At 43.9% G+C, this 24,752-nt stretch overlaps 1 protein-coding gene across 1 annotated transcript in view; it reads right to left on the minus strand.

Annotated features, from left to right (window-relative positions):
* The window catches only part of LOC123428016 (DNA mismatch repair protein MSH2), a 30,503-nt gene extending 27,546 nt beyond the window's left edge, over positions 1–2,957 (minus strand). The window contains exons 1-4 of the mRNA XM_045112168.1: positions 2,715–2,957; positions 2,561–2,610; positions 2,401–2,433; positions 324–1,397 (exon numbers count right to left, since the gene is read on the minus strand). Of these exons, the coding sequence (XP_044968103.1) occupies positions 324–1,397; positions 2,401–2,433; positions 2,561–2,610; positions 2,715–2,769 (1,212 nt within the window). The 5' untranslated portion in view covers positions 2,770–2,957. The remainder of the gene's footprint in view (positions 1–323; positions 1,398–2,400; positions 2,434–2,560; positions 2,611–2,714) is intronic.
* Positions 2,958–24,752: the final 21,795 nt, after the last annotated feature.

The raw sequence follows: 24,752 nt of genomic DNA on the forward strand, positions 1-24,752 counted from the left end.
TGTAAGTATATAAAATAACTTTCAATTTGATACGTATGTGTTAAGGGGTTTGTGTTTTACTAGAATCATCACATACAGATATACCCCTCATGTTTAGTATTATCTTGGCTCAGGAATCTAGTTCTAGTCTGCTAGGACATTCTGTGCAAAGATGCAGCAACACAAGCACAAAAAAGGCCCAATTCATTCACTCAAAATATGCTATCTGAACCATATATTAACAGTTAAGAAGCCAATATAACAGTGTCGTAAGCTTATCTGCATACATACTTTAGCCAAACAACCATATTTGCAAGAAAGTAACAGCAGGTAGAAGCAAAAACCTGGTAGAGCTTAACAACAGGCTGCAGGTTGGCTGATTTCTTACGGAGAGCATGTATTAGGCGATCAATATCAGATATCCTTTTAAGGTGTTGCCTAAGACCATGATGAAGCTCTGGATCTTCTGCAAAAGCCTGAACCATATCTAATCTGTTATTGATTTCGTTTACATCTAGCAAAGGTTGTTTCAGCCATTTGTTAAGTAGTCGCTTTCCCATCCCAGCAGTGCAAGTTCTGTTCATCAAACCAAACAAACTAAAATTCTTGTTTACATCAGTTTTTCCTTCAACAATATTCAATGCTCGAACCGCGGCAGAATCAAGTCGCATGTAGCGGTCCAAATTGAATTTCTCAATTGTGTAATTTCCATAATTAGTGTCATCTGCTAGCAACTCAGCATATGATACTAGAGCTCCAAGAGCACCCAAAGCATAGTCAAACTGAGATAGGAGATCACGAATTGGCTCAACAGAACCCCTGATTATTCTACCAAGATCCTGCACAATATCTCTAGATTTAAATTCAGCCTTCTTCCTTTCAGTCAGTAGAATATTGCAATTGCTAATAGCATCCTGAAGAGGCTGCAAATCTATTGATTTCTCAAAATCTGCTGGAAGAAGACACTCCTTGCAACCTAATGCAACAAGGGCTGATTCCACATTTGTGAATCGACTATCTTCAGGGAACTCAGCCAACCCAAGCTTCCGGTTTGTCATATCCACAAAACTAAGCGCTACATATAGCTGACCTTCACGGAAGACAGGAAACAATGCAACAGTAACCGGAGAATATTGCATGTCATTGTTTGCAAACAGAATATCTTCAAAACTGCCAATGTTTCCAGGTGTTCCAGATTTTGTTAACCTCCAACTTGACCCACTTCCCTCATAGAGCTCCAGTGTATGGTCCGTCCTATCTAACAAAAGGTTGCGGGCAATGGTCTCAAACATAGCCCTGCTAACACTGACACTTGAGATTCCATCAGAGTTACCGCCCAGTTGCCTTAAGGCAGTCATTGTGTGATAGTATGCCTTTGCAATAAAGGTTGCATTCTCACCATGAGCAGTGTAATAATCCTGGCAGAACGTTTAAGCTTTAGTTTACAATATGTCCAGAAATTTGATGTATACAGATAATTAGTTCAAATAATCTGAAGAGTGATCAGCTAAGATTTAGCTCTGTGTGAGCAGGTGTATCTCAAGAGTTGTAACTTAAACACGATAAAGACAGCCTTCTTACGATGTAGGAACTCATAAGAAGTGTGCAAATAAAATCTATAACAAATGTCTTGATTAAATTACTTATGAAGAAAGATGCATACGTTTGCATGAACTGCGTAAATGCACAAAAAGGTAGAAGTGGGAGACATTCTTAAAACTCTCTGTAGCATTACTGCATTCTACTAATACCCATATGATGAAACATTTCTGCATATTCAACCATTTAGATTGCAGTCCAACAAATTCAAAACGATATCCTACTAGAATCGTTATTCATGAAATATCTAGCCCCGCAAAGTGTGCGTATTGCGCTGAGATGTCAAACAGAGACTAAGTTTGCAACAAAACTTAGAGGCACGCTCTTCTACTGACTGGAAATTTTTCATAACGTATCAACATAGCATGGGACTGGAATGTTTGAAGTTCACAAGCTTTGGTCAAGGCAAGTCTCAAATTGCATGATAGATACATTATTTCACTTACATGATACCTGACCAAAAATTGGACTAACACTGACAGCCTTATATGGCGACCATCAGTAGTAAATATTCACATATGATGTAAAGAGAGTGACATGAAATTTTAACTAGTTTACTATCATGTTTGTGAAACTGATCATCAAGAAATAAGTTCTGGAGCACATCTACACATACAAGAAAACTCTTTTTTTTTAAAGGAGGAAGACCCCCAGCCTCTGCATTTGGGTGATGCATGCAGCCACTTTATTAATAATCCAGAAAAGACTTTACAAAGTAATACAACGGTAAGACTGAAGCCACCGTCTAGGCAACATCTGCTACTCCATCGCTACTCGAGACATACAAGAAAACTGTAAGAACATTAATGCAAAAGTACTTACCCGGCGATCAAATAGACGAATGGCCCGAGGATCCTGCAGTATCAAGAAGATAATGTTACCTTCAACTCGAAAAACAAAAAAAGATAATGTTACCTAATGCAGAAAAATATCACCCAACATATTCAGTAGAAATCCAGGGGTCGGACTGGGAGAGTCTTACCTTCGGCAACTTCTTGAAGAAGGAGATGAAACCCTGGGCTTGCCTCGCATCTATCCGACCACGGAAAAGGAATCGATCAGAAAAAAAAAAGTAAGTCAAAATCTAATGCACAAAGAACATATACGAGACAAACATAGAACGGGAGCGCACGCACCTAGCTTGAGCTCCGGGAGCTTTCCCCCCTCCGGCAAGAAGTCTTCGCTGTCCATACAGCCCCGCCGGGGTAGAGGGCGGTAGTGCGGGCGACCTGCTCGGCGAAATGTGTGCAAACGCGGGCGGCGGGAAAGTTAGGGATTTTAGCGGGAGAGCCAAGCTGCGAGCGCGCGTGTGCGATGGGGGATTTGGCGGGCCTTTGTGGGCGGAGCGGCGGGGTGCGAGAATCGAGGATACCGGGGAACGCGCATTCGGTACTCGGAAAGATATTCAACAAAATAAACTTTCAATAATGTTACCGGCCGCGCGGGAGCCGCAGGATCCACCAACCCCGCGTCGTCCGCACCGTTGGATCCGAATACAATATTTTTTCCTTCGATGCAGTAAAATTTCGATGCGATGCAAATTTGTAGCAAAAAAATATCTACGTGATCGTAGCAAAAAAACAAAGCTGATGGTACGTGGTAGCAAAAGTCAAACGCCGGTTGTAACATATATTTACGTGACGTGTATGCAATTTTTTTAGTGAACGGTTGCAGCAAAACATGATGCCGGTTGTAGCAAAAATTAACACGGTTGTAGCAAAAAGTAAAAAACGTCGATTGTAACGAAAAATTCAACGAACTGGAGTTACAACCAAACGTATATGCAGCTTTTTTACTCGGACAAAAAATAGTAAAAAAACGCTTGCAACAAAAATGACGCAGGTTGCAACATATTTAGATGAAAAATGTTGCATCCATTGACCGGAGAAGCGCGTGGATGAGAAAAATGTTGCAAGGGCCCGCGCGCGCCAGGGGGTGACCGGAGCGTCGGTTCGGCCGGCGCGCGGGTGGGATACGATTCCCATAATTTTAGAGTAAAATGCATCTGCGGTCATTAAACTTGCGTCCAAAGCTCACTTTGGTCATTGTACTTAAAAATATGATTAATACTATCACTATATACGACTTGAGGTGATTATATGGTCATTGCCTTATCGTACAGCTTCGTATTTTGCTTGGTTGACTAGTCAAACATCACAACACCCTCTCTCTACCTTACCACGATCCCACACGTGGCCTCCTCCAGCTGCCTGAGCACCCTCGCGCGCGTCCTTCGCCTCGCCTCATCGCCCCGCCATACCCAGCGCCGTCGCCTCAGCCTGCAACACCTCCAGCTCCCGCCGCAGCACACGCCTCGGCCCCAGCACGCCCACCACACTCGCGGTAGGGCAACGCGGCCGCAATCATGCCCAACTCTCCCAAGGTGTTCTCCTCCTCGACGGTCGCAGCCTCTCGCCGCTCCGCTGCCTCCTCTCCTCGCCAGCCGTCTCCGCGGACTGCCTCCTTTTCGGTCTCGTCGGGTTCCTTGCCACTGTTGTCTCCCTGCCGAGGCCCCGCACGGCCGCTGCTCGGACTCCTCACGCCCGCTCTCCCTCTTCGTCGCCTGGAACCGGCGCCCGAGGGATGTCGCGGGCGGCACCACCGAGATCATGGCCTTCGTCGGAATCTTCACCGGGTTCGGCTCCGTCGACCGCCACCGCGCGCTCACCCGGACATGGCTGCCCTCCGATCGGCAGGGTCTCCTTCAGTTAGTCGTCGCTACCACAACTTCCTAGTTCATGTTCGCATGTGTATGCGCGTGACCCTTCTTCCTTGCCGGCGAGAGCTACGCGGGCAAGTACATCCCCCCGCAGCTTCGCGCATCCTTGCTGCGAACACGCCGCTGCGAGCGCACAGGAGGACCGCCTTTCGCAACGTGGCCATCAGGAACGGGCTGGTGCGCCCGGTCACGCAGGTCACCATGTATGCCGACACGGCCTACTTCACGGGGCTCATCAACGGGCGGCAGCGACGGGAACTGGAGGTGCTGCAGGCCAAGGCGGGCGGTGTTGCGTACGGCGTGGCGATGGGGTGAGGCGACGGACACACGCACGAATGTGCTGGTGCTGGTGCTGGTGCAGGAGGCCACGGGTGGGATCGTGGTAAGGTAGGGAGAGAGTGTTGTGATGTTTGACCAGTCAACCGAGCAAAATACAAAGCTATACGATAAGGCAGTGACCGTATAATCACCTCAAGTCGTATATAGTGATCGTGTTAGTCGTATTCTTAAGTACAATGACCAAAGTGAGCTTTCAACGCAAGTTCAATGACCATGGATGCATTTTACTCACAATTTTAGCCAAAACACAACTGATATCTTTAGAACATTAATTTTATTAACGGGTTTGTAAAAGAATAGCGAATACGCAAAGTCTGCGTATCGTTTTATTGATAAAAAAGTTAGAGTGAATATAAGAGTCATGAACATGAACATGATTGCCAAAACAAAGAGAAATGAGATGCTCGACCCAAACAAAAAACACAGCTAAACTCGTTAACGAGTGAAGCAGCCCAAGCAACAACTAGACGGCCAACATCTCCACATCTAGCATCGAGGCGCCACGAGCAAACAAGACAACGTCTTCATGAAGAAGGACGACACCAAGACGTCATCGTCGTCCGATCCAAAAACGGGCCTAGGGTTTTCCCATAGGAAATATGCCCTAGGGACAATAATAGGGACAATAATAAAGTGATTATTATTATATTTCCTTGTTCATGATAATCGTTTATTATACATGACAACACACTGTCCCTAGTGAGCCTCTAAAGGACTAGCTCGTTGATCAAAGATGGTCAAGGTTTCCTAGTCATATACATGAGTTGTCATTTGATAACGGGATCACGTTATTAGGAACATGATGTGATGGACAAGATCCAAACTATGAACATAACATATGATCGTGTTACTTTGTTGTTATTGTTTTCCGTATGTCAAGTATCTGTTCCTATGACCATGAGATCATGTAACTCACTAACACCGGAGAGGTACCTTGTGTGTATCAAATGTCGCAACGTAACTCGGTGACTATAAAGGTGCTCCACAGGTATCTCCGAGGGCGTCTGTTGAGTCAGGCCTTGTTTGGAACCGCAATAGATTATAATAATCTGGATTATGAAGATATATTATATAATCTGATTTATAAAAATAATCTAGGTGGACATATTTGGAGGTCAGATTATATAAACTGTAATCCAGGTTTTACATTGCATAATTACCTGTGTGCCCTCTATTTTTTAAGAGAAGGATGGCGGTGGCAGGAATGTAATTATCTCCAACTTTACAAGGCTAATGGGTCATTAGCAATCCATAATTTGATTTTAGCTGGGCTAGAGTAGATTATGAGTTTTTAATAATCTGTCCATCTAGTTTTTATAACCTACACCATATTATGTCCTGTTTGGAGACAGAATAGATTATAAAAACTGGATTATATAATCTCAGTGGTTCCAAACAGGGTCGTAGCATGGATCAAGAATGGGACTTATCACTCCGTGTGACGAAGAGGTATCTCAGGGCCCACTCGGTAATACAAGCTTGCAAGCAATGTGACTAAAGAGTTAGCCACAAGATCTTGTATCACGAAACAAGTAAAGAGACTTGTCGGTAACAAGATTGAACTAGGTATGCAGATATCGGTGATCGAATCTTGAGCAAGTAACATATCGATGGACAAAGGGAACAACATACGGGATTAACTCAATCCTTGACATAGAGGTTCAACCGATAAAGATCTTCATAGAATATGTAGGAACCAATTTGGGCATCCAAGTCCCGCTATTGGTTATTGACCAGGGAGTGTCTCGGTCATGTCTGCATAGTTCTCGAACCCGTACGATCTGCACACTTAAGGTTTGGTGACATTTTGGTATTATTGAGTTAGGTGTGTTGGTGACCGAAGGTTGTTCGGAGTTCCGTATGAGATCCCGGACGTCGCGCGGAGCTCCGAAATGGTACGGAGGTAAAGATTTATACATAGGAAAGTGGTATTTGGGTTCCGGAAAGGTTTTGGGTATTTCCGGTAGTGTACCGGGAGTGACGAATGGGTTCTGGGGGTCCACAGGGAGGGGCCCACCCACCCCGGGGGGGACATGGGCCCAAGAGGTGGTGCACCAGCCCCTTGTGGGCTGGGCAGCCGACCCCATGAAGGACCACGCTCCCAAGAAGAGAAAGGCGGAGGGTGGGAGGAGTCCTTGTTGGAGTAGGACTCCTCCCCACGTCCCCTCCTTTTAGGAGGTGGACTCCACCTCTTTGGTCGACGGCCAAGGCCCTAGGAGAAACCCTAGGGCGCCTCCTCCCACTCCTCCTATAGATAGTGGAGGTTTTGAAGGCAGCCACCACCTGGAAAGCCACGTGATGTCCTCTCCTCTCTAGATCATCTTCCTCCTCTAGGTTAGTTCGGTAGAGCTCGACGTAACCCTGTCGGATTAGTTCACCACCACAACCACCACGTCGTTGTGCTACCGAAGAACTCATCTAACACTTCACCCTCACTTGCTGGATCAAGGAGGTGGAGATCGTCATCGAGTTGTACGTGTGCTGAACGCGGAGGTGTCGCTCGTTCGGCACTAGATCATGATTAGATCGCGGAACGGCTTGCGATTTGGATCGCGAAGATGTTCGAATACATAAACTGTGTTTCTTAATGCTTCCCGCTTAGCGATCTACAAGGGTATGTGGATCCGATCTCTCCTCTCGTAGATGCTCATCACCATGGATAGATATTGTATGTGCGTAGGAAATTTTTTGTTTCCCATGCAATGTTCCCCAACAGTGGCATCCTGAGCTAGGTCTATGCATAGATGACATCTCGAGTAGAACACAAAGGAGTTTGTGGGTGTTGATAGTCAGATTACTTCCTTCAATAGTCTTTTCTTGATTCAGCGATATTGTGGGATGAAGCGGCCCGGACCAACTTTACTCGTCCACATACAAGAGACCGGTTCCATCGACTGACATGCAACTTGTTGCATAAAGATGGTTGGCGAGTGTATGTCTCTCCCACTTTAGTTGAATCGGATTCGAAATAGGTGGTCCTTGTAGAAGGTTAAATAGCAACATTCATATCACCTCGTGGTTTTGCATTGGTAAGAAGCGTTCTTGCTAGATACCCATAGCAGCCACGTAAAACATGCAACAACAAATTAGAGGATGTCTAACTTGTTTTTGCAGGGTATGTTGTGATATGATATGGCCAAATACATGATGATATATATTTGTTGTTGTTGGGGAACGTCGCATGGGAAACAAAAAATTTCCTACGCGCACGAAGACCTATCATGGTGATGTCGATCTACGAGAGGGGATTTCCGATCTACGTACCCTTGTAGGTCGCACACCAGAAGCGTTAGTGAACGCGGTTGATGTAGTGGAACGTCCTCACGACCCTCGATCCGCCCCGCGAACTGTCCCACGATCTAGTGCCGAACGGACGGCACCTCCGCGTTCAGCACACGTACAGCTCGACGATGATCTCGGCCTTCTTGATCCAGCAAGAGAGACGGAGAGGTAGATGAGTTCTCCGGAAGCGTGACGGCGCTCCAGAGGTTGGTGGTGATCTAATCTCAGCAGGGCTCCGCCCGAGCTCCGCAGAAACGCGATCTAGAGGTAAAACCGTGGAGGTATGTGGTCGGGCTGCCTTGGAAAAGTTGTCTCAAATCAGCCCTAATAGCTCCATATATATAGGAGGTGGGAGGGGAGGCTTGCCTTGAGGCTCAAGGAGCCTCAAGGGCTGCGCACCAAGGGGAGGAGGAGTCCTCCTCCAATCCTAGTCCAACTAGGATTGGAAGGTGGAGTCCGTCTCTCCCTTCCCACCATTTTTTTTTATTTTCTCTTTGATTTTCTATCTATGCCGCATAGGGCCTTCTTGGGCTGTCCCACCAGCCCACCAAGGGCTGTTGCGCCACCCCCAAGGCCTATGGGCTTCCCCGGGGTGGGCTGCCCCCCCCAGTGAACACTCAGAACTCATTCGTCATTCCCGGTACATTCTCGGTAACTCCGAAAACCTTCCGGTAATCAAATGAGGTCATCCTATATATCAATCTTCGTTTCCGGACCATTCCGGAAACCCTTGTGACGTTCGTGATCTCATCCGGGACTCCGAACAACATTTGATAACCAACCATATAACTCAAATACGGATAAAACAACGTCGAACCTTAAGTGTGCAGACCCTGCGGGTTCGAGAACTATGTAGACATGACCCGAGTGACTCCTCGGTCAATATCCAATAGAGGGACCTGGATGCCCATATTGGATCCCACATATTCTACGAAGATCTTATTGTTTGAACCTCAGTGCCAGGGATTCATATAATCCCGTATGTCATTCCCTTTATCCTTCGGTATGTTACTTGTCCGAGATTCGATCGTCAGTATCCGCATACCTATTTCAATCTCGTTTATCGACAAGTCCCTTTACTCGTTCCGTAATACAAGATCCCGCAACTTACACTAAGTTACATTGCTTGCAAGGCTTGTGTGTGATGTTGTATTACCGAGTGGGCCCCAAGATACCTCTGCGTCACGCGGAGTGACAAATCTGAGTCTCGATCCATACTAACTCAACGAACACCTTCGGAGATACCTGTAGAGCATCTTTATAGTCACCCAGTTACGTTGCGACATTTGATACACACAAAGCATTCCTCCGGTGTCAGTGAGTTATATGATCTCATGGTCATATGAACAAATACTTGACACGCAGAACACGGTAGCAACAAAATGACACGATCAACATGCTACGTCTATTAGTTTGGGTCTAGTCAATCACGTGATTCTCTTAATGACGTGATCCAGTTATCAAGCAAGACCCTGACTATCTTTGATCAACTGGCTAGCCAACTAGAGGCTTGCTAGGGACAGTGTTTTGTTTATGTATCCACACATGTATATAAGTCTTCGTTCAATACAATTATAGCATGGATAATAAAAGATTATCTTGATACATGAATTATAATAATAACTATATTTATTATTGCCTCTAGGGCATAATTCCAACAGTTGTATGAGATGATCTTGTTGTAATAGTTAATATCGACTTGCATGTCGATGCTACGGTAACCGTCAAGAGCCATAGGGTTGTCTTTAATTATTGTATGGCCTGCATGTCAATCATTAAGCGCTTTGTAATGCTTTACTTTATAGCTAAACAGTAGCAATAGTAGTACAAGTATGGTTGGCGCGACAACCTTGATGGCAATGCGATGATGGAGATCATGGTGTTATGCCGGTGCTTTGGAGATGGAGATCAAAAGCACAAGATCATGGCCATATCATGACACTTCTGATTTGCATGTGATCTTAATCCTTTTTGTGCACCTTGTTTTGCTTAGGATGAGGTAACATTATAAGGTGATCCCACGCTAAAATTTCAAGATAAAATTGTGTTCTCCCCGAGTGTGCACTTTGCGAAAAGTTCGTCGTTTTGAGACACCACGTGATGATCGGGTGTGATAGACTCTACGTTCACATACAACAGGTGCAGGACAATTTTGCACATGCGGAACACTCGGGTTAAACTTGACGATCCTGGCATGTGCAAACATGCCCTCGGAACAGAAGAGAACAAAAGTTCGAACATGAGTCATATAGTAGATATGATCAACATGAAGATGTTCACCATTGAAACCAGCTCATATCACGTGATGATCGGATTTGGGTTGGTGGATTTGGACCATGTATCACTCGAATGACTAGAGGGATGTCAATTTGAGTGAGAGTTTTTTAGTAATATGATTAACTAAACTCATTAACTTGAACAATAGTTTAGGTAACCTTTGCAAATTTATGTTGTAGATCAATGGCTCGCGCAGTAGCACCCCTGAATTTTAATGTGTTCCTAGAGAAAGCCAAGTTGAAAGATGATGGGAGTAACTTTGTAGACTGGACCTAAAATATGAGGATTGTCCTCACGGTTCCCAAAAGGCTTATGTCCTTGATGCACTGCTTGGTGATGCACCTATCCTCCCGACGACTGAAGACGTTATGAACGTCTGGCACGCACGTTCTGATGAGTACTTAATAGTTCAATGTGCAATCTTGTATGGCTTAGAACCAGGACTTCAAAGACGTTTTGAACATCATGGAGCATATGAGATGTTCCACGAGTTGAAGTTTATCTCTGAGAAGAATGCCCAGATTGAGAGGTATGATACCTCTCTATGCTTGCAAGATGGAGGAGAACGGGTCTGTCAGTGAACAAATACTCAAAATGTCTGGGTATTCCAACCGTCTCGCTGAGTTGGAAATTGTTCTCCTGCCAGAGGCAATCACTGACACAGTTCTTCAATCACCGCGACCTAGCTACAAAGGCTTTGTGTTGAACTATAACTTGCAAGGGATGAATAAATCAATCGCCGAGCTATTTGTGATGCTAAAAGTCGTTGAGTCAGAAATTCAGAAAGAACGTCAAGTGTTGATGGTTAATAAAACCACTACTTTCAGGAAAAATGGCAAGGGCAAGAAGGGTAACTCCAATAAGAGTGGCAAAGTAGTTGCCCCTCCCATGAAGAAACCCAAGGATGGACCCAAGCCAGAAACTGAGTGCTTTCATTGCAAGGGTAATGGTCACTAGAAGCGGATTTGCCGAGTATCTGGCCGACAAGAAGGCGGACAACACCAAACAAGGTATATATGATATACATGTTAGTGATGTGTACCTCACCAACTCTCGTTGTAGTGCCTGTGTATTTGATACCGGTTCAGTTGCTCACATTTGCAACTCAAAGCACGAACTGCGAAATAGACGGAGGTTGGCAAAGGACAAAGTGACGATGCACGTGGGAAATGGTTCCAATGTTGATTTGATCATCGTTGGCACGCTCACACTTCAATTACCATCGGGATTAGTGATGAACCTGAATAATTGTTATTTAGTGCCTGGATTGAGCATGAAAATTATATCTGGATCTTGTTTATTGCGAGACGGTTAATCATTTAAATCAGTGAATAATGGTTGTTCTATTTATATGAGTAATATATTTTATGGTCATGCACCCAATGTGACGGGTTTATTCTTATCGAATCTCGATAGTGATAGCACACATGTTCATAACATTGATGCCAAAAGATGAAAAGTTAATAATGATAGTACCACTTTCTTGTGGCACTGCCGCTTAGCTCATATTGGTGTAAAACGCGTGAAGAAGCCCCATGCTAATGGACCTTTGGAGTCACTTGATTTTGAATCACTTGACACATGTGAACCATGCCTCATGGGCAAGATGACTAAGCCCCATTTTCCGAAATAATGGGATGAGCAAGTGACTTGTTGGAAATCATACATACTGATGTGTGTGGTCCGATGAGCATTGAGGCGCGCGGTGGATGTCGTTATTTTCTCACTTTCACTGATGACTTAAGTAGATATGGATATATTTACTTAATGAAACACAAGTCAAAAACATTTGAAAAGTTCAAGCAATTTCAGAGTGGAGTTGAGAATCATCGTAACAAGAAGATTAAATTCCTATGATCTGATCGAGGAGGAGAATAGGTGAGTTATGGTTTTGGCACTCACTAAAGACAATGCGGAATTGTTTTACAGTTGACACCGCTTGGAACACCAGAGCGTAATGGTGTGTTTGAACGTCGTAATCGTACTTTATTGGATATGGTGTGTTCTATTATGTCTCTTGCTGATTTGTCGTTGTCATTTTGGGGTTACGCATTAGAGACAGTTGCATTCACTTTAAATAGGCCACCATCAAAATCCATTGAGACGACGTCATATGAACAGTATTTTGGCAAGAAACCAAATTTGTCGTTTATTAAAGTTTGGGGATGTGATGCTTATGTCAAAAAGCTTCAACCATAAAAGATGGAATCCAAAGCGGCAAAATACGTCTTCATAGGATACCCAAAAGAGACAGTTGGGTACACCTTCTATCTCAGATCCGAGGGAAAAGTGTTTGTCGCTAATGAAAGGACCACGATGACGCCTAGAGGGGGGGTGAATAGGCTATTTAAAAACTTCTTCGGATTTGGCGTAAACCTAATGCGGAAATAAACTAAGAGGACACTTTTCAAGCACAAATCCTAAATGTAATAGGCACCGCAACGTGCACCAACAACACGATCTACCAAGATGGACACAACACGGTTACTAACAAGCATAAGTAAGTTACACAAACTTACTTGATCTATATCACACGACGAGTAGGTGAACGACACAAGATACTAGATCACACTATAGCACACGATATATCAAAAGCTGCAAGTGTGAACGTGTGGATATAGAGGGTATGCTTGAATGATTAATCTTGTACAAAGAAATAGCCAACACAATATAATGAGCACAAACAATATGCAATGTATGTATGCTCAAGTAACACAAGTAAACCACAAGGAAGGAGTTAGGGTTAGGGATAACCAAGGTCACTGAGACAAAGATGTATCCCGATGTTCACTTCCTTGGAGGGAAGCTAGTCACCGTTAGAGAGGTGGATGTTACCACGAAGGCACACCAACGCCACGAAGGCTCACCCTATTCTCCCTTTGAGATAACACCACGAAGGCATTCCTCAACCACGAGTAGTAAGCCTTTGAGGTGGCTTCCAAACCCTCACAAACTTTTCCGGGGGTAATCACACGGATTGTTTCCTCTCCGAAGAACTCCTACCGCCTAGGAGTCTCCAACCTCCAAGAGTAACAAGATCACGGGGAATGCTCAAATCTCAAATAGCTTGGGTTGAGAGGAGGAGAGGGAGACGATCTATCTTTTGATTGGAACAACTCTCAAAGGGGCTCACAAATGTTCTTGGGATCTAAGATTTGGTGTGAGCAAATGTGTGTGAGGTAGAAATGTGTTCTTATGAAGATATGGCTGTGTTGGGCCCCCTCTCACGAAGTGGGAGGGGTTATGTATAGTGGGGAGACTAAAATAACCATTGGGGTCACTTAAGTCTAACAGTGGTCGGACGTCCGATGATTTCCGGACGGCCCCGGATGTCCGAGTGTACGGCTCTGTTCAAGGGCATTGGATTTCCGAAGGAGGTCGGACGTCCGGCCCTCGAACGACAGGGGGAGGCCGGAAGTCCGAGTTATTTGACTCTGGATTTCTCTAGTGCAAGGTTCCGGTTTTCCGAAGTGATCGGGCGTCCGGCCCTCGGACGTCCGGAGGGAGCCGGATGTCCGAGATTTTGACTCTGTTACAAGGCTCCGGAATACTGAAGGGGTCGGTCGTCCGACCCTCGGACGTCCGGAGTGAGCCGGATGTCCGAGAGTTTGTTACTGTTGGGTTCTGTTTGGAAGATCTCAAATGAGAAGTGGAGATGTAGTTTTGAGCAAATTTATCGCAAGGTCCGTGATCCCCTCTTAATAGTGCGGGATCCCTAAAGACTCAAGAATCATAAAAAGGGTACTGATGATCCATACTTGAGTGTATACTTTTATTCGCTGATCATCACTACGCACCACTAACGTCAAAGGAACTGATACCTTTGAGTTAGCCCTTTCACTTGAGCTTGATGTTGTTGTTCCTTCTTGGCTCAAGTTGAAAGCAAGACATGATGAAGTCTTCAAGTAGCTCTCCCATACACAATGTGGAAAGCCTAGCTTATGTATTCATCTTCGTTTGTCCACCATGTGAACATCCACAAGAATCAAGCATGTGGTGCTCAGGAATGCTTATCTTGATCTTGTCCTTGTTAGCACATGAGCATGTCCTTATCAACACATGATCATTAACAATAGCTTAAGAGGGGATTAGTGATTAGTTGTCTATATGTGTGTTGTCAGCAACATCAAAACATGATAAAGGGCATGATTGCACTTTCAATCTCCCCCTTTTTGGTAGTTGATGACAACATACATATAGCTCTCAAAAATAGTAATAAACATGTGTGGCTTAGGAGAGATTTGTTACGATGCTTATGAAGCTCCCCCTGATTATATGCTTAGTAAAATAGGTAAGTGCGGGAGCTCCCCCTTAATGCGTGCTTTGAAGATAATAGCATGATATAACATTACACCATAATAGTTCAACAATACATAGCATATCATATGAATCAATAATACATAGCATATCATATGAATCAAAGCATATCATATGAATCAATAGGATAGATTAAAACTCATCATCATATGACACAACGATAATATCATGATATCTCATAACCACATGATAGTTTAACAATACATCATATCATCCATAAGTATCGTTACATGATGACACATCATTAAGTTCGACATCTACATCATACCATACATCATGAGAGAAACAAAAATCGAAACTAAGATTAGATAATGTCCTCCCCTTTTGGCATCAAGGACCAAAAAGGAAGGAACCCAGCAATGCTACCACATACTCAAATATCACCCTCATCAACATCATCATCATCAGGCAGGCCACTGCCACCAGCCTCGTGAAGAAAGTCAACCCACTCAGGGCCAGATGGGAAGCCAAAGTCAGAAGGAGGAGCAGCAGGAAGATCCTCATCGTCACTCACATCAAGAGCGCCCGAGACTCTCAGACGAGCCTTGAGGGCATTCTTGGAGGAGACGAGGCGAGAAACCACATCATGAGTTTGACCGCACTGGAAAGTGAAAGCCTTCATCATGGCAGAATGTGCCTTGCCAATGAATTTGGCAAAGCGACCGAGAAGAGCTGAGCTGGATGAAGGGGTTGCTGACCGGGCAGCAGTACGGCGAGTGGAGGTGGATGAGGTTTTCTTAGGAGCATAGTCATCCGCCATGTGATTGGGAATGGCCCACTTGTGATGCATGTGAGTGGGAGCAACAGTGAATTCAGCAACATGGTGAATAAAGGCCTGGATGAAGGGGGCATGAGGGAAGGCTCGCTTGTATTGAAGACTAGCGAGCCGAATCTCATGCTAGAGAAAGTGAGGCACGTTAATCTTGCGCTTGGGAAATCGTGTAAATGTGACATGATATCAATACAGTAGCCGTTGCAGGTTCCCCTGTCACCCATCTTGGGATAGATGGTGCGGATAAGACACTGAAATATGATAAAGAAGGGAGAGCTCCAGATGGATACTTGGTTAAGATCCTTCATCTGTTCGTCTGCATCAAGTTCACGAAGTGGTTTGAGGAGAAAGCCACACGCCTCAATGGGCTTAGGTGCATGGTTAGGATCACTCTTATGGATTTTGGTGCCGGAGTCGGGGAAACCGAGTGTGGCAACAAACTCAGCATAAGAGGCTGTGAACTCAACATCAGAAGTCATGCAGCTAACAGTGTTGTTTGAGCCAAAGAAACACGTGGCATAAAATTGATGAATAGTGGCACTGTTAAAACCGCACCGAAAAGCAAAGGGGGCAGCGAGCCCCAATGACTCAATGAGCTCAATGGCACCCGGGTATTTCGCCGGGTGAGTGCGTATATGCTCAAGATCAATATAATGATGTACTGAGAGACCCTTAGGAACGATGACAGTAGAAAAGATGTCCGCTTGGACGTGTGTGTGGAAACGTGAGTCCATAGAGTCACGTTCAACAGAAAATTGGTTAACATTGCGGCGGAATGTAAAGTAGGAAGACTTAGGAACCTTGGTGAAGTCCTTGACTTGTCGACCTAAAGCAGGAGGAGGTTCAAGGGAGATGCGACGAGCATCACCTTCGGGCTGTTCGGGAGGAGGCGAGGGCATGTAAGATGGCTTGCGAGAGCCCGTCTTCGGAAGATTCTTCCGCACATCTACAAATTCCGCCCGTTCTTGAACTTCAAGTTCGTCCTCAAAGTCTGAGCCTTCCGAGGGAGACGAGCGAATCGGGCGACGGGCGACCCGTTTGACGGGACGACGGTATTCGTCCGAGTCATCCGACCCCGTACCATGAGTGGCACGAGCGGATGAACCGGCAGCGGGCTTGCGTGCTGAGTGCTTGATCCGAGGCATGGCGGAAGATCCTGGCTGCGAGGAGCGTCTGGAGGTGGATCCGACCAGGGTGGTGACCGGAGGGAGACGAATCCAGTGAAGAACGGCCCACCAGCGGCGAGGAAGGGCCAGGGGACGGCGCGACGGCGGCTGGGGTGAAATAGGGGAGGAGGAGGTGCGTGGTGGTTAGGGCAAAGCCCATACCCGCGCCCTCCAGCCTCTATTTATAGTGGATCCCCGATGTGTCGGACGACCGACGAGCACCGGACGTCCGGAAGCCGTCAGCGGTCGGACGACCGAGCCATGCCGAACATCCGAGAGGGAGGCAGACAGGGTTGAACATGATGGTGAGATGGTTCAAGTGAATAGAGCGGAGGTAACATCCAACGGTATTTCATATAGTGACTATACCTTCCCAACGCTAGAACAATGGAGTGTGTGTGGTGGGTTTAACCACCAAGTTCGAGTGCTACCTCGAGACAGGGACACTTAAGCATTTTCTGTCTTGCTCATGATGGTGAGGTGATAAGGAGTATTCTCGCATGTGTAGCAACCAAGGGCCTCTCAACTAACATATTTTGGACATGGTATGATGTAAATCTTCTAACTTGATTACTATGATAAGTGTGGGTCCAAAATACGGTCAAACGCATGAGTGCATAGGATCATGCACACTTTATCCTATTATAAGAGCAAGGCACATGACACAAGGGCCATGGAACAAATTTGTCTCATCCATATGACCATGAAGTGCTAAGAGAACACCAACACTAAGCATTTCATCAGTGTGATTGACAATGACATCTAGGAAATTACAAAGTGAAAAAAAGTATTATGTTCATGCAATGATGCAACCTACACAGGGTTGACTCTAATGTTATACATGCATGAAGTAAATACTTGTTACCGGAAAAGCATTGGTATGGCGTAGAAGTAGCCGAATCCTGTCTTGACTCTAATTTCTTCGTGACCAGCACCATCTTCGTCTGAGAATAAGTCAAGATAGCAATGCTTCTCCAAAGTACCTAAACCACCATTTAAGCACAATATGGTCCCCGAACTTATTGGGTCCGAAGTAGTTAGTCCAACTACAATATATATAGGGTAAGATCACTCAATTATGTGCATATAGATATAAGTTTTACTTTCAAGCACACCTTAACCTTTTAATGGATACGTCTGATTTACAATATACATATATTGGATCAAAGATACGATAGACACGGCATGTGCATCTACACATAGTAGATATGCCTACACAAGCCTATCAAAATCCAAGGATATACAATTTGGACAAATGAACACATAATTGTCAATTACAGAACATTCATGTCGTCTAAAATGGATCAGGGTGACAAATCAACATATGATAGCACCCCAAGTTCAACACATGAACCGGTCAAAGAATCAAACCATGTAAGGTATGCATTTTGCACAACCTTACATTCATGTCTCACCCGAGTAGATGTATAAGTGTAGGTAATATGATTATAACTCCCACAACATTATGAAATAAATAGTACGAGATCAAAGACATGCATGGGAGATTACCGGGAGACACGTGAATTTCTCGGCAAGTTATGTAGGTCAAATGAAGGCAAAGCCGAAATAGAATGACCATGAAAAACACTACCAAGCCAGAGATACCATGTGTGAGAGAACACAATGGTATTTAGAATTATCAGTGGTGGTAGATGCCAAATGAGCACAAATATCGTTTTATACTCACACAAGTGTTATATGGGAGTTTAACCATAAGCATAATGTTTAGATGTCGTACGTTAACATCCCAATTATTTAGATCATAGTGTAGAGAAATAATTCGAAATGCATGCATCAACAATGCCCTTCTTTTAAGTACGATATAGCGGCTAAGCCATGAGTATTGGTGTAGTAGAATGTCATACTCACGCACATCTAAGAGATTTAGACACCAACAGGGTTATTATGTGAATTAAGACATATGGAGCATGACACGCCACACAGTTATAGAATAACACCATGTGGTAGATTCTGAGTGCCATACATCAGATGTTTACCTTACCAAGGGATGTGATGTGCACAAGGCATATCACACTCCCTTAGTGTGATAATCCATGTATTTATCATACAAGGCAATCAATCATCCAACTAAGCTGATAAGTGGATGCCAATTTCAACTTCGGATGGCTTTGACATCCAACGAAATGATTGGATAATCTTGCACCGCGAATACTAGATGGAGTCCAATACATATATACACATTTTGGGTTAGTGATGTGCGTAGAGCAGAACACTCCCCCTTAATGTGATGAGCTATTAACGTCTCAAAAGACCCACACAACGGTGCAACTAGGATGCAAGTAATGATCAGGACTACACACAACTATATGACATACATAACAACCTACACATGATAGATAACACATAACAATCATACTAGTAGGCGCAACATGTCAAAGTACATGCTAGGTACCAAACCTAGACATAAGAAGGAGTGGGGCAGGCAGCTTTCAATGTAAACAATTTAAGTACAAGTTACCGCAAAGAGGCACATTGGATATGGGATATGGGCTCGATAATCCAAATGACTTGGCTTGAGATAATACAAATGATGAAGAGTCCTCAAATCTTCATTGTGTATCCAAGTCTCCAATGTCCTCCAAAGTCACCTATTGATCAAGTTTGAGCTTGTTGGTCCCCAACTATGTTGGGTCCTAAGAGGTTAGTCACAATAGGCTTGGCAGCCTAAATGGTTCTTTTCTTGACACCATTTTGAGTACCAACAAACTTGGCAAACACATTGCCAACCTTATCCTTCCCAAGGGAATATATATCATCAATAGTGATTGGGTTGGATAAGTTACCTCTCGTGCAAGGCGAAGCGATGTGACCCTTCTCACGACATAAGTAGCAACATCTACCCTTTGCTTTCTTCCTAGTTGATTTCTCACCTCGGGGAGTGTTGGCTTGGGTCTTATTGGGAAGAGGCCTTCCTTCAACTTGTAGCTGAGTATGTGATTGAGTTTGTGGCCGATTCCCTTGTTGCTTGTGACTTTGAGACTTTGTCTTCACAGGGCAAGATCTAACATGGTGCCCTTTAACTTTGCACTTGAAGCAGATGATTTTGGCCGAATTCTTGACTTGTTCTAGGCCCCTCTTGTTCTTGTTTGAGTTTACTCCAACATCATTTTTGTCATTCGGAGATGTTTGCTCACACAGGACGTTGTTGAGTGTGGACATCCCTTCATGACACTGTTCCAAGTCTTTCTTCAAAGAAGTGACTTAGGCCTTGAGCTCTTCGATTTCCTCTGCACGGTTAGTATCAACGCAAGTACTAGAGTAAGTGTAAGCTTCAATGTTAGTGCAACAAGGCAAGGAAAGTAATTCATCACACGAGGTAGCAACATTATGAGTAGATGAATTATGAGGACTAGCACATGGAAATATAGTACTTTGACTAGAAGTAGTGCCATTGTCCACATGAGGCTCACTTGATGTTACCTTGGTGATGATAGCATCATGAGCTAACTTTTGCACATTATGGGATGTTAGAAGATCGACATGAGAGCTTGTGAGCATTACATGGTTTTCTTCCAACTTCCCATAATTGCTAGTTAGTAAATCAAGTTGAGCACGTAGCTCAATATTCTCCTTCAATGTTGATAGTTCAAATGAGGTAGAGTTAGATGTACAAGTATCATCAACAATATGAGAGGAGTAAGTAGCAAATAGAGACTTCTCATGAGTAGATTGAAGGTCCTCATAGATCTTGGAGGTTTTGATGAGCTCTCCCTTGACATTATTGCATTCAAGGAGAAGGACCTCAAAATCCTTTTTAAGTTTATCATGAGCAACTTCAATCTCTCCTTTTGAAGATCTTAAGTCTCTACATGCTTGATGACTCTTCTCAAGTTCATGTTCAAGTTGTTCACTTTTAGTTTGTTCATGATTAAGTGAATCATTACAATTTTCAAAGTAAGCAAGAACATCTTGGAATCTTTGAAGAGCGTTATTTTTAGCTTTAGAAGAATTTTACTGATCACATAGATATATTCAGTCAAGTCATCATCATCATCCTCATCGCAAATATCATCGTTATTGCACACGGAAGATGATACCTCATTATTACCTCTTGCCATGAGGCACATGTGAACTGGAGGAGTTGATGATGATTCTTTTGGTGAATCAGATTCTTCATTAGTAAAAAGTAATTCATATTTCTTGATTTCCCCTAAATGATTAGTCATAGAGCAACTAGGGAGAAACAATATATTTTGATCAAGAGGATACGGGAAAGCAGACATATCACCACAGACATTTGTCGAGGGATCTTTAGGTGAAATGCATGACCTATCAGCACAATAATTTACACTATGTGTGGTGCTAGATATGCTCGTGTCCATAGAGGCTATGACATTTTCATCAACATATATTTCTTCACTCACCATGTCATTGCCTTGTGAGATTGAAGATGCTGAGGTGTGCAGGCAATCAGATATGGAAGTAGTGGTGGACTCTTTATGATCGAAAAGAGTGAAGAGCTCATGCACCAACTCCTTCATCATAATATAATCTTCATCAAGATTGGACTCACCATATATATCTTCAAGTTTAGTCCAAACTTCATGAGCTGACTTGCAAGTCGAGATAGACTTAAACACTTCAGGACTTATGGTTCGATGAATGGCAAGAAAAGCCTCACAATCAAGATACATTTCATTAGTAGATGAAGATGCATCATCCTTTTTGTCGGCAATCCCGACGAGAACAATTCGTAAAGTATTTGGGCCCATGGCGTGAAAGTGATGAAGCATACGAATTCTCCATAGGGTATAATTTGTGCCATCAAATTAAAAGGTGTCATTGTGCACTAATCCAATAGTCGGCATCGATACTCTCTAGGTCGTGAAACCTAATTAAAGAGAGACCTTGCTCTGATACCAATTGAAAGGACCACGATGACGCCTATAGGGGGGTGAATAGGCTATTTAAAAACTTCTTTGGATTTGGCTTAAACCTAATGCGGAAATAAACTAAGAGGATACTTTTCAAGCACAAATCCTAAATGCAATAGGCACCGCAACGTGCACCAACAACACGATCTACCAAGATGGACACAACACAGTTACTAACAAGCATAAGTAAGTTACACAAACTTACTTGAGCTATATCACACGACGAGTAGGTGAACGACACAAGATACTAGATCACACTATAGCACACGATATATCAAAAGCTGCAAGTGTGAACGTGTGGATATAGAGGGTATGCTTGAACGATTAATCTTGTACAAAGAAATAGCCAACACAATATAATGAGCACAAACAATATGCAATGTATGTATGCTCAAGTAACACAAGTAAACCACAAGCAAGGAGTTAGGGTTAGGGATAACCAAGGTCACTGAGACAAAGATATATCCTGATGTTCACTTCCTTGGAGGGAAGCTAGTCACCGTTAGAGAGGTGGATGTTACCACGAAGGCACACCAACGCCACGAAGGCTCACCCTATTCTCCCTTTGAGATAACACCACGAAGGCGTTTCTCAACCACTAGTGGTAAGCCTTTGAGGTGGCTTCCAAACCCTCACAAACTTTTTCGGGGGTAATCACACGGATTGATTTCTCTCCGAAGAACTCCTACCGCCTAGGAGTCTCCAACCTCCAAGAGTAAGAGGATCACGGGGAATGCTCAAAACTTGCTCAAATCTCAAATAGCTTGGGTTGAGAGGAGGAGAGGGAGACAATCTATCTTTTGATTGGAACATCTCTCAAAGGGTCTCACAAATGCTCTTGGGATCTAAGATTTGGTGTGAACAAATGTGTGTGAGGTATAAATGTGTTCTTATGAAGATATGGATGTGTTGGGCCCCCTCTCACCAAGTGGGAGGGGGTATATATAGTGGGGAGACTAAAATAAGCGTTGGGGTCACTTAAGTCTGACAGTGGTCGGAGGTCCGACGATTTTCGGACGTCCGGACGGCCCCAGATGTCCGAGAGTACGGCTCTGTTCAAGGGCACCAGATTTCCGAAGGAGGTCGGACGTCCGGCCCTCGGACGACACGGGGAGGCCGAAAGTCCGAGTAATTTGACTCTGGATTTCTCTAGTGCAAGGTTCCGGTTTTTCCGAAGTGGTCGGGCGTCCGGCCCTCAGACGTTCGGAGGGAGCCGGATGTCCGATATTTTGACTCTGTTACAAGGCTCCAGAATACTGAAGGGTCGGTCGTCCGGCCCTCGGACGTCTAGAGCGAGCCGGATGTGCGAGAGTTTGTTACTGTTGGGTTCTGTTTGGAAGATCTCAAATGAGAAGTGGAGATGTAGTTTTGAGCAAATTTATCGCAAGGCCCGTGATCCCCTCTTAATAGTGCGGGATCCCTAAAGACTCAAGAATCATAAAAAGGGTACTGATGATCCATACTTGAGTGTATACTTTTATTCGCTGATCATCACTCCGCGCCACTAACGTCAAAGGAACTGATACCTTTGAGTTAGCCCTTTCACTTGAGCTTGATGTTCTTGTTCCTTCTTGGCTCAAGTTGAAAGCAAGACATGATGAAGTCTTCAAGTAGCTCTCCCACCACAATGTGGAAAGCCTACTTATGTATTCATCTTCATTTGTCCACCATGTGAACATCCACAAGAATAAATCATGTAGTGCTCAGGAATGCTTATCTTGATCTTGTCCTTGTTAGAACATGAGCTCGTCCTTATCAACACATGATCATTAACAATACCTTAAGAGAGGATTAGTGATTAGTTGTCTATATCTGTGTTGTTAGCAACATCAAAACATGATAAAGGGCATGATTGCACTTTCAGCTAAGAATTGAACGTTTCTTTAGAAAGAGTTTCTCTCGAAAGAATTGAGTGGGAGGAAAATAGAACTTGATGAGGTTGCTGAACCTTTACTTCAACCAAAAAGTAGCGCAGTGCAAAAAATGTTTATGTGGAGCCTACATCAATTGAAAAGGAAGTTGATAATGATGATCATGGAGCTTCAGATCAAGTTATTGTCGAATCTCGCAGGTCGACAAGGGCACACACTGCTCCTCAGTGGTACGGTAACCCTGTCTTAACAGTCATGTTGTTGGACAACAATGAACCTACAAGCTATGGAGAACCAATGGTGGGCCCAGATTCCAACACATGGTTAGAGGCCATGAAATCCAAGATAGGATCCATGTATCAAAACAAATATGGACTTTGGAAGTATTACCTGAAGGGCAAAAGGCCATTCAGAATAAATAGATCTTTAAGAAAAAGATGGACGCGGACGGTAACATCACCGTCTATAAAGCTTGACTGGTGGCAAAGGTTTTTTCACAAGTTCAAGGAGTTGACTACGATGAGACTTTCTCACCGGAGCGATGCTTAAGTCCGTCACAATCATGTTAGCAATAGCTGCATTTTTCGATTATGAAATTTGGGAGATGGATGCCAAAACAACGTTCCTTAATAGTTTCCTTAAGGAAGAGTTGTATATGATGCAACCAGAAGATTTTATTGATGTAGAGAATGCTGACAAAGTATGCAAGCTCCAACGATCCATTTATAGACTGGTGCAAGCATCTAAGAATTGGAATCAACGCTTTGATGAGGTAGTCAAGGTGTCTGGGTTTATACAAGTTTATGGAGAAGCTTGTATTTACAACAAAGTGAGTGGGAGCTCTATAGCATTTCTAATATTATATGTGGATGACATATTGCTGATTGGAAACAATATAGAATTTTTTTGAAGCATAAAAGAATATTTGAATAAGAGTTTTTCAATGAAGGACCTAGGAGAAGTTGCTTTCATATTAGGCATCAAGATCTATAGAGATAGATCGAGACGCTTAATAGGACTTTCACACAGTACATACTTTGATTTTTTTTAAGAAGATCAAAATGGATCAGTCCAAGAAAGGGTTCTTGCTTGTATTGCAAGGTGTGAAGTTGAGTAAGACTCAATGCCCAGTTACTGCAGAAGATACAGAAAAGATGAGTGTCGTCCCTATGCTTCGGCCATAGGCTCTATCATGTATGCAATGCTGTGCACAAGACGTGATGTCAGCCTTGCCATAAGTACGGCGAGAAGGTTTCAAAGTGATCCGGGAATGGAACACTGGACGACGGTCAAGAATATTCTGAAGTACCTAAAAAGGACCACAGAAATGTTTCTCGTGTATGGAGGTGATCAAGAGCTCATTGTAAAGGGTTATGTTGATGCAAGATTTGACACTGGTCCGGATGACTCTAAGTCTCAAACCGGATACGTATTTATTCTCAATGGGGAGCTCTAAGCTGGTGTAGTTCCAAGAAAAGTGTGGTAGCTGATTCTACATGCGAAGAGGAGTACATGGCTGCCTCGGAGGCAGCTAAA

The sequence above is a fragment of the Hordeum vulgare genome, chromosome 1H (genome assembly GCF_904849725.1).
Source record: "Hordeum vulgare subsp. vulgare chromosome 1H, MorexV3_pseudomolecules_assembly, whole genome shotgun sequence".
NCBI classification, from domain to species: domain Eukaryota; kingdom Viridiplantae; phylum Streptophyta; class Magnoliopsida; order Poales; family Poaceae; genus Hordeum; species Hordeum vulgare.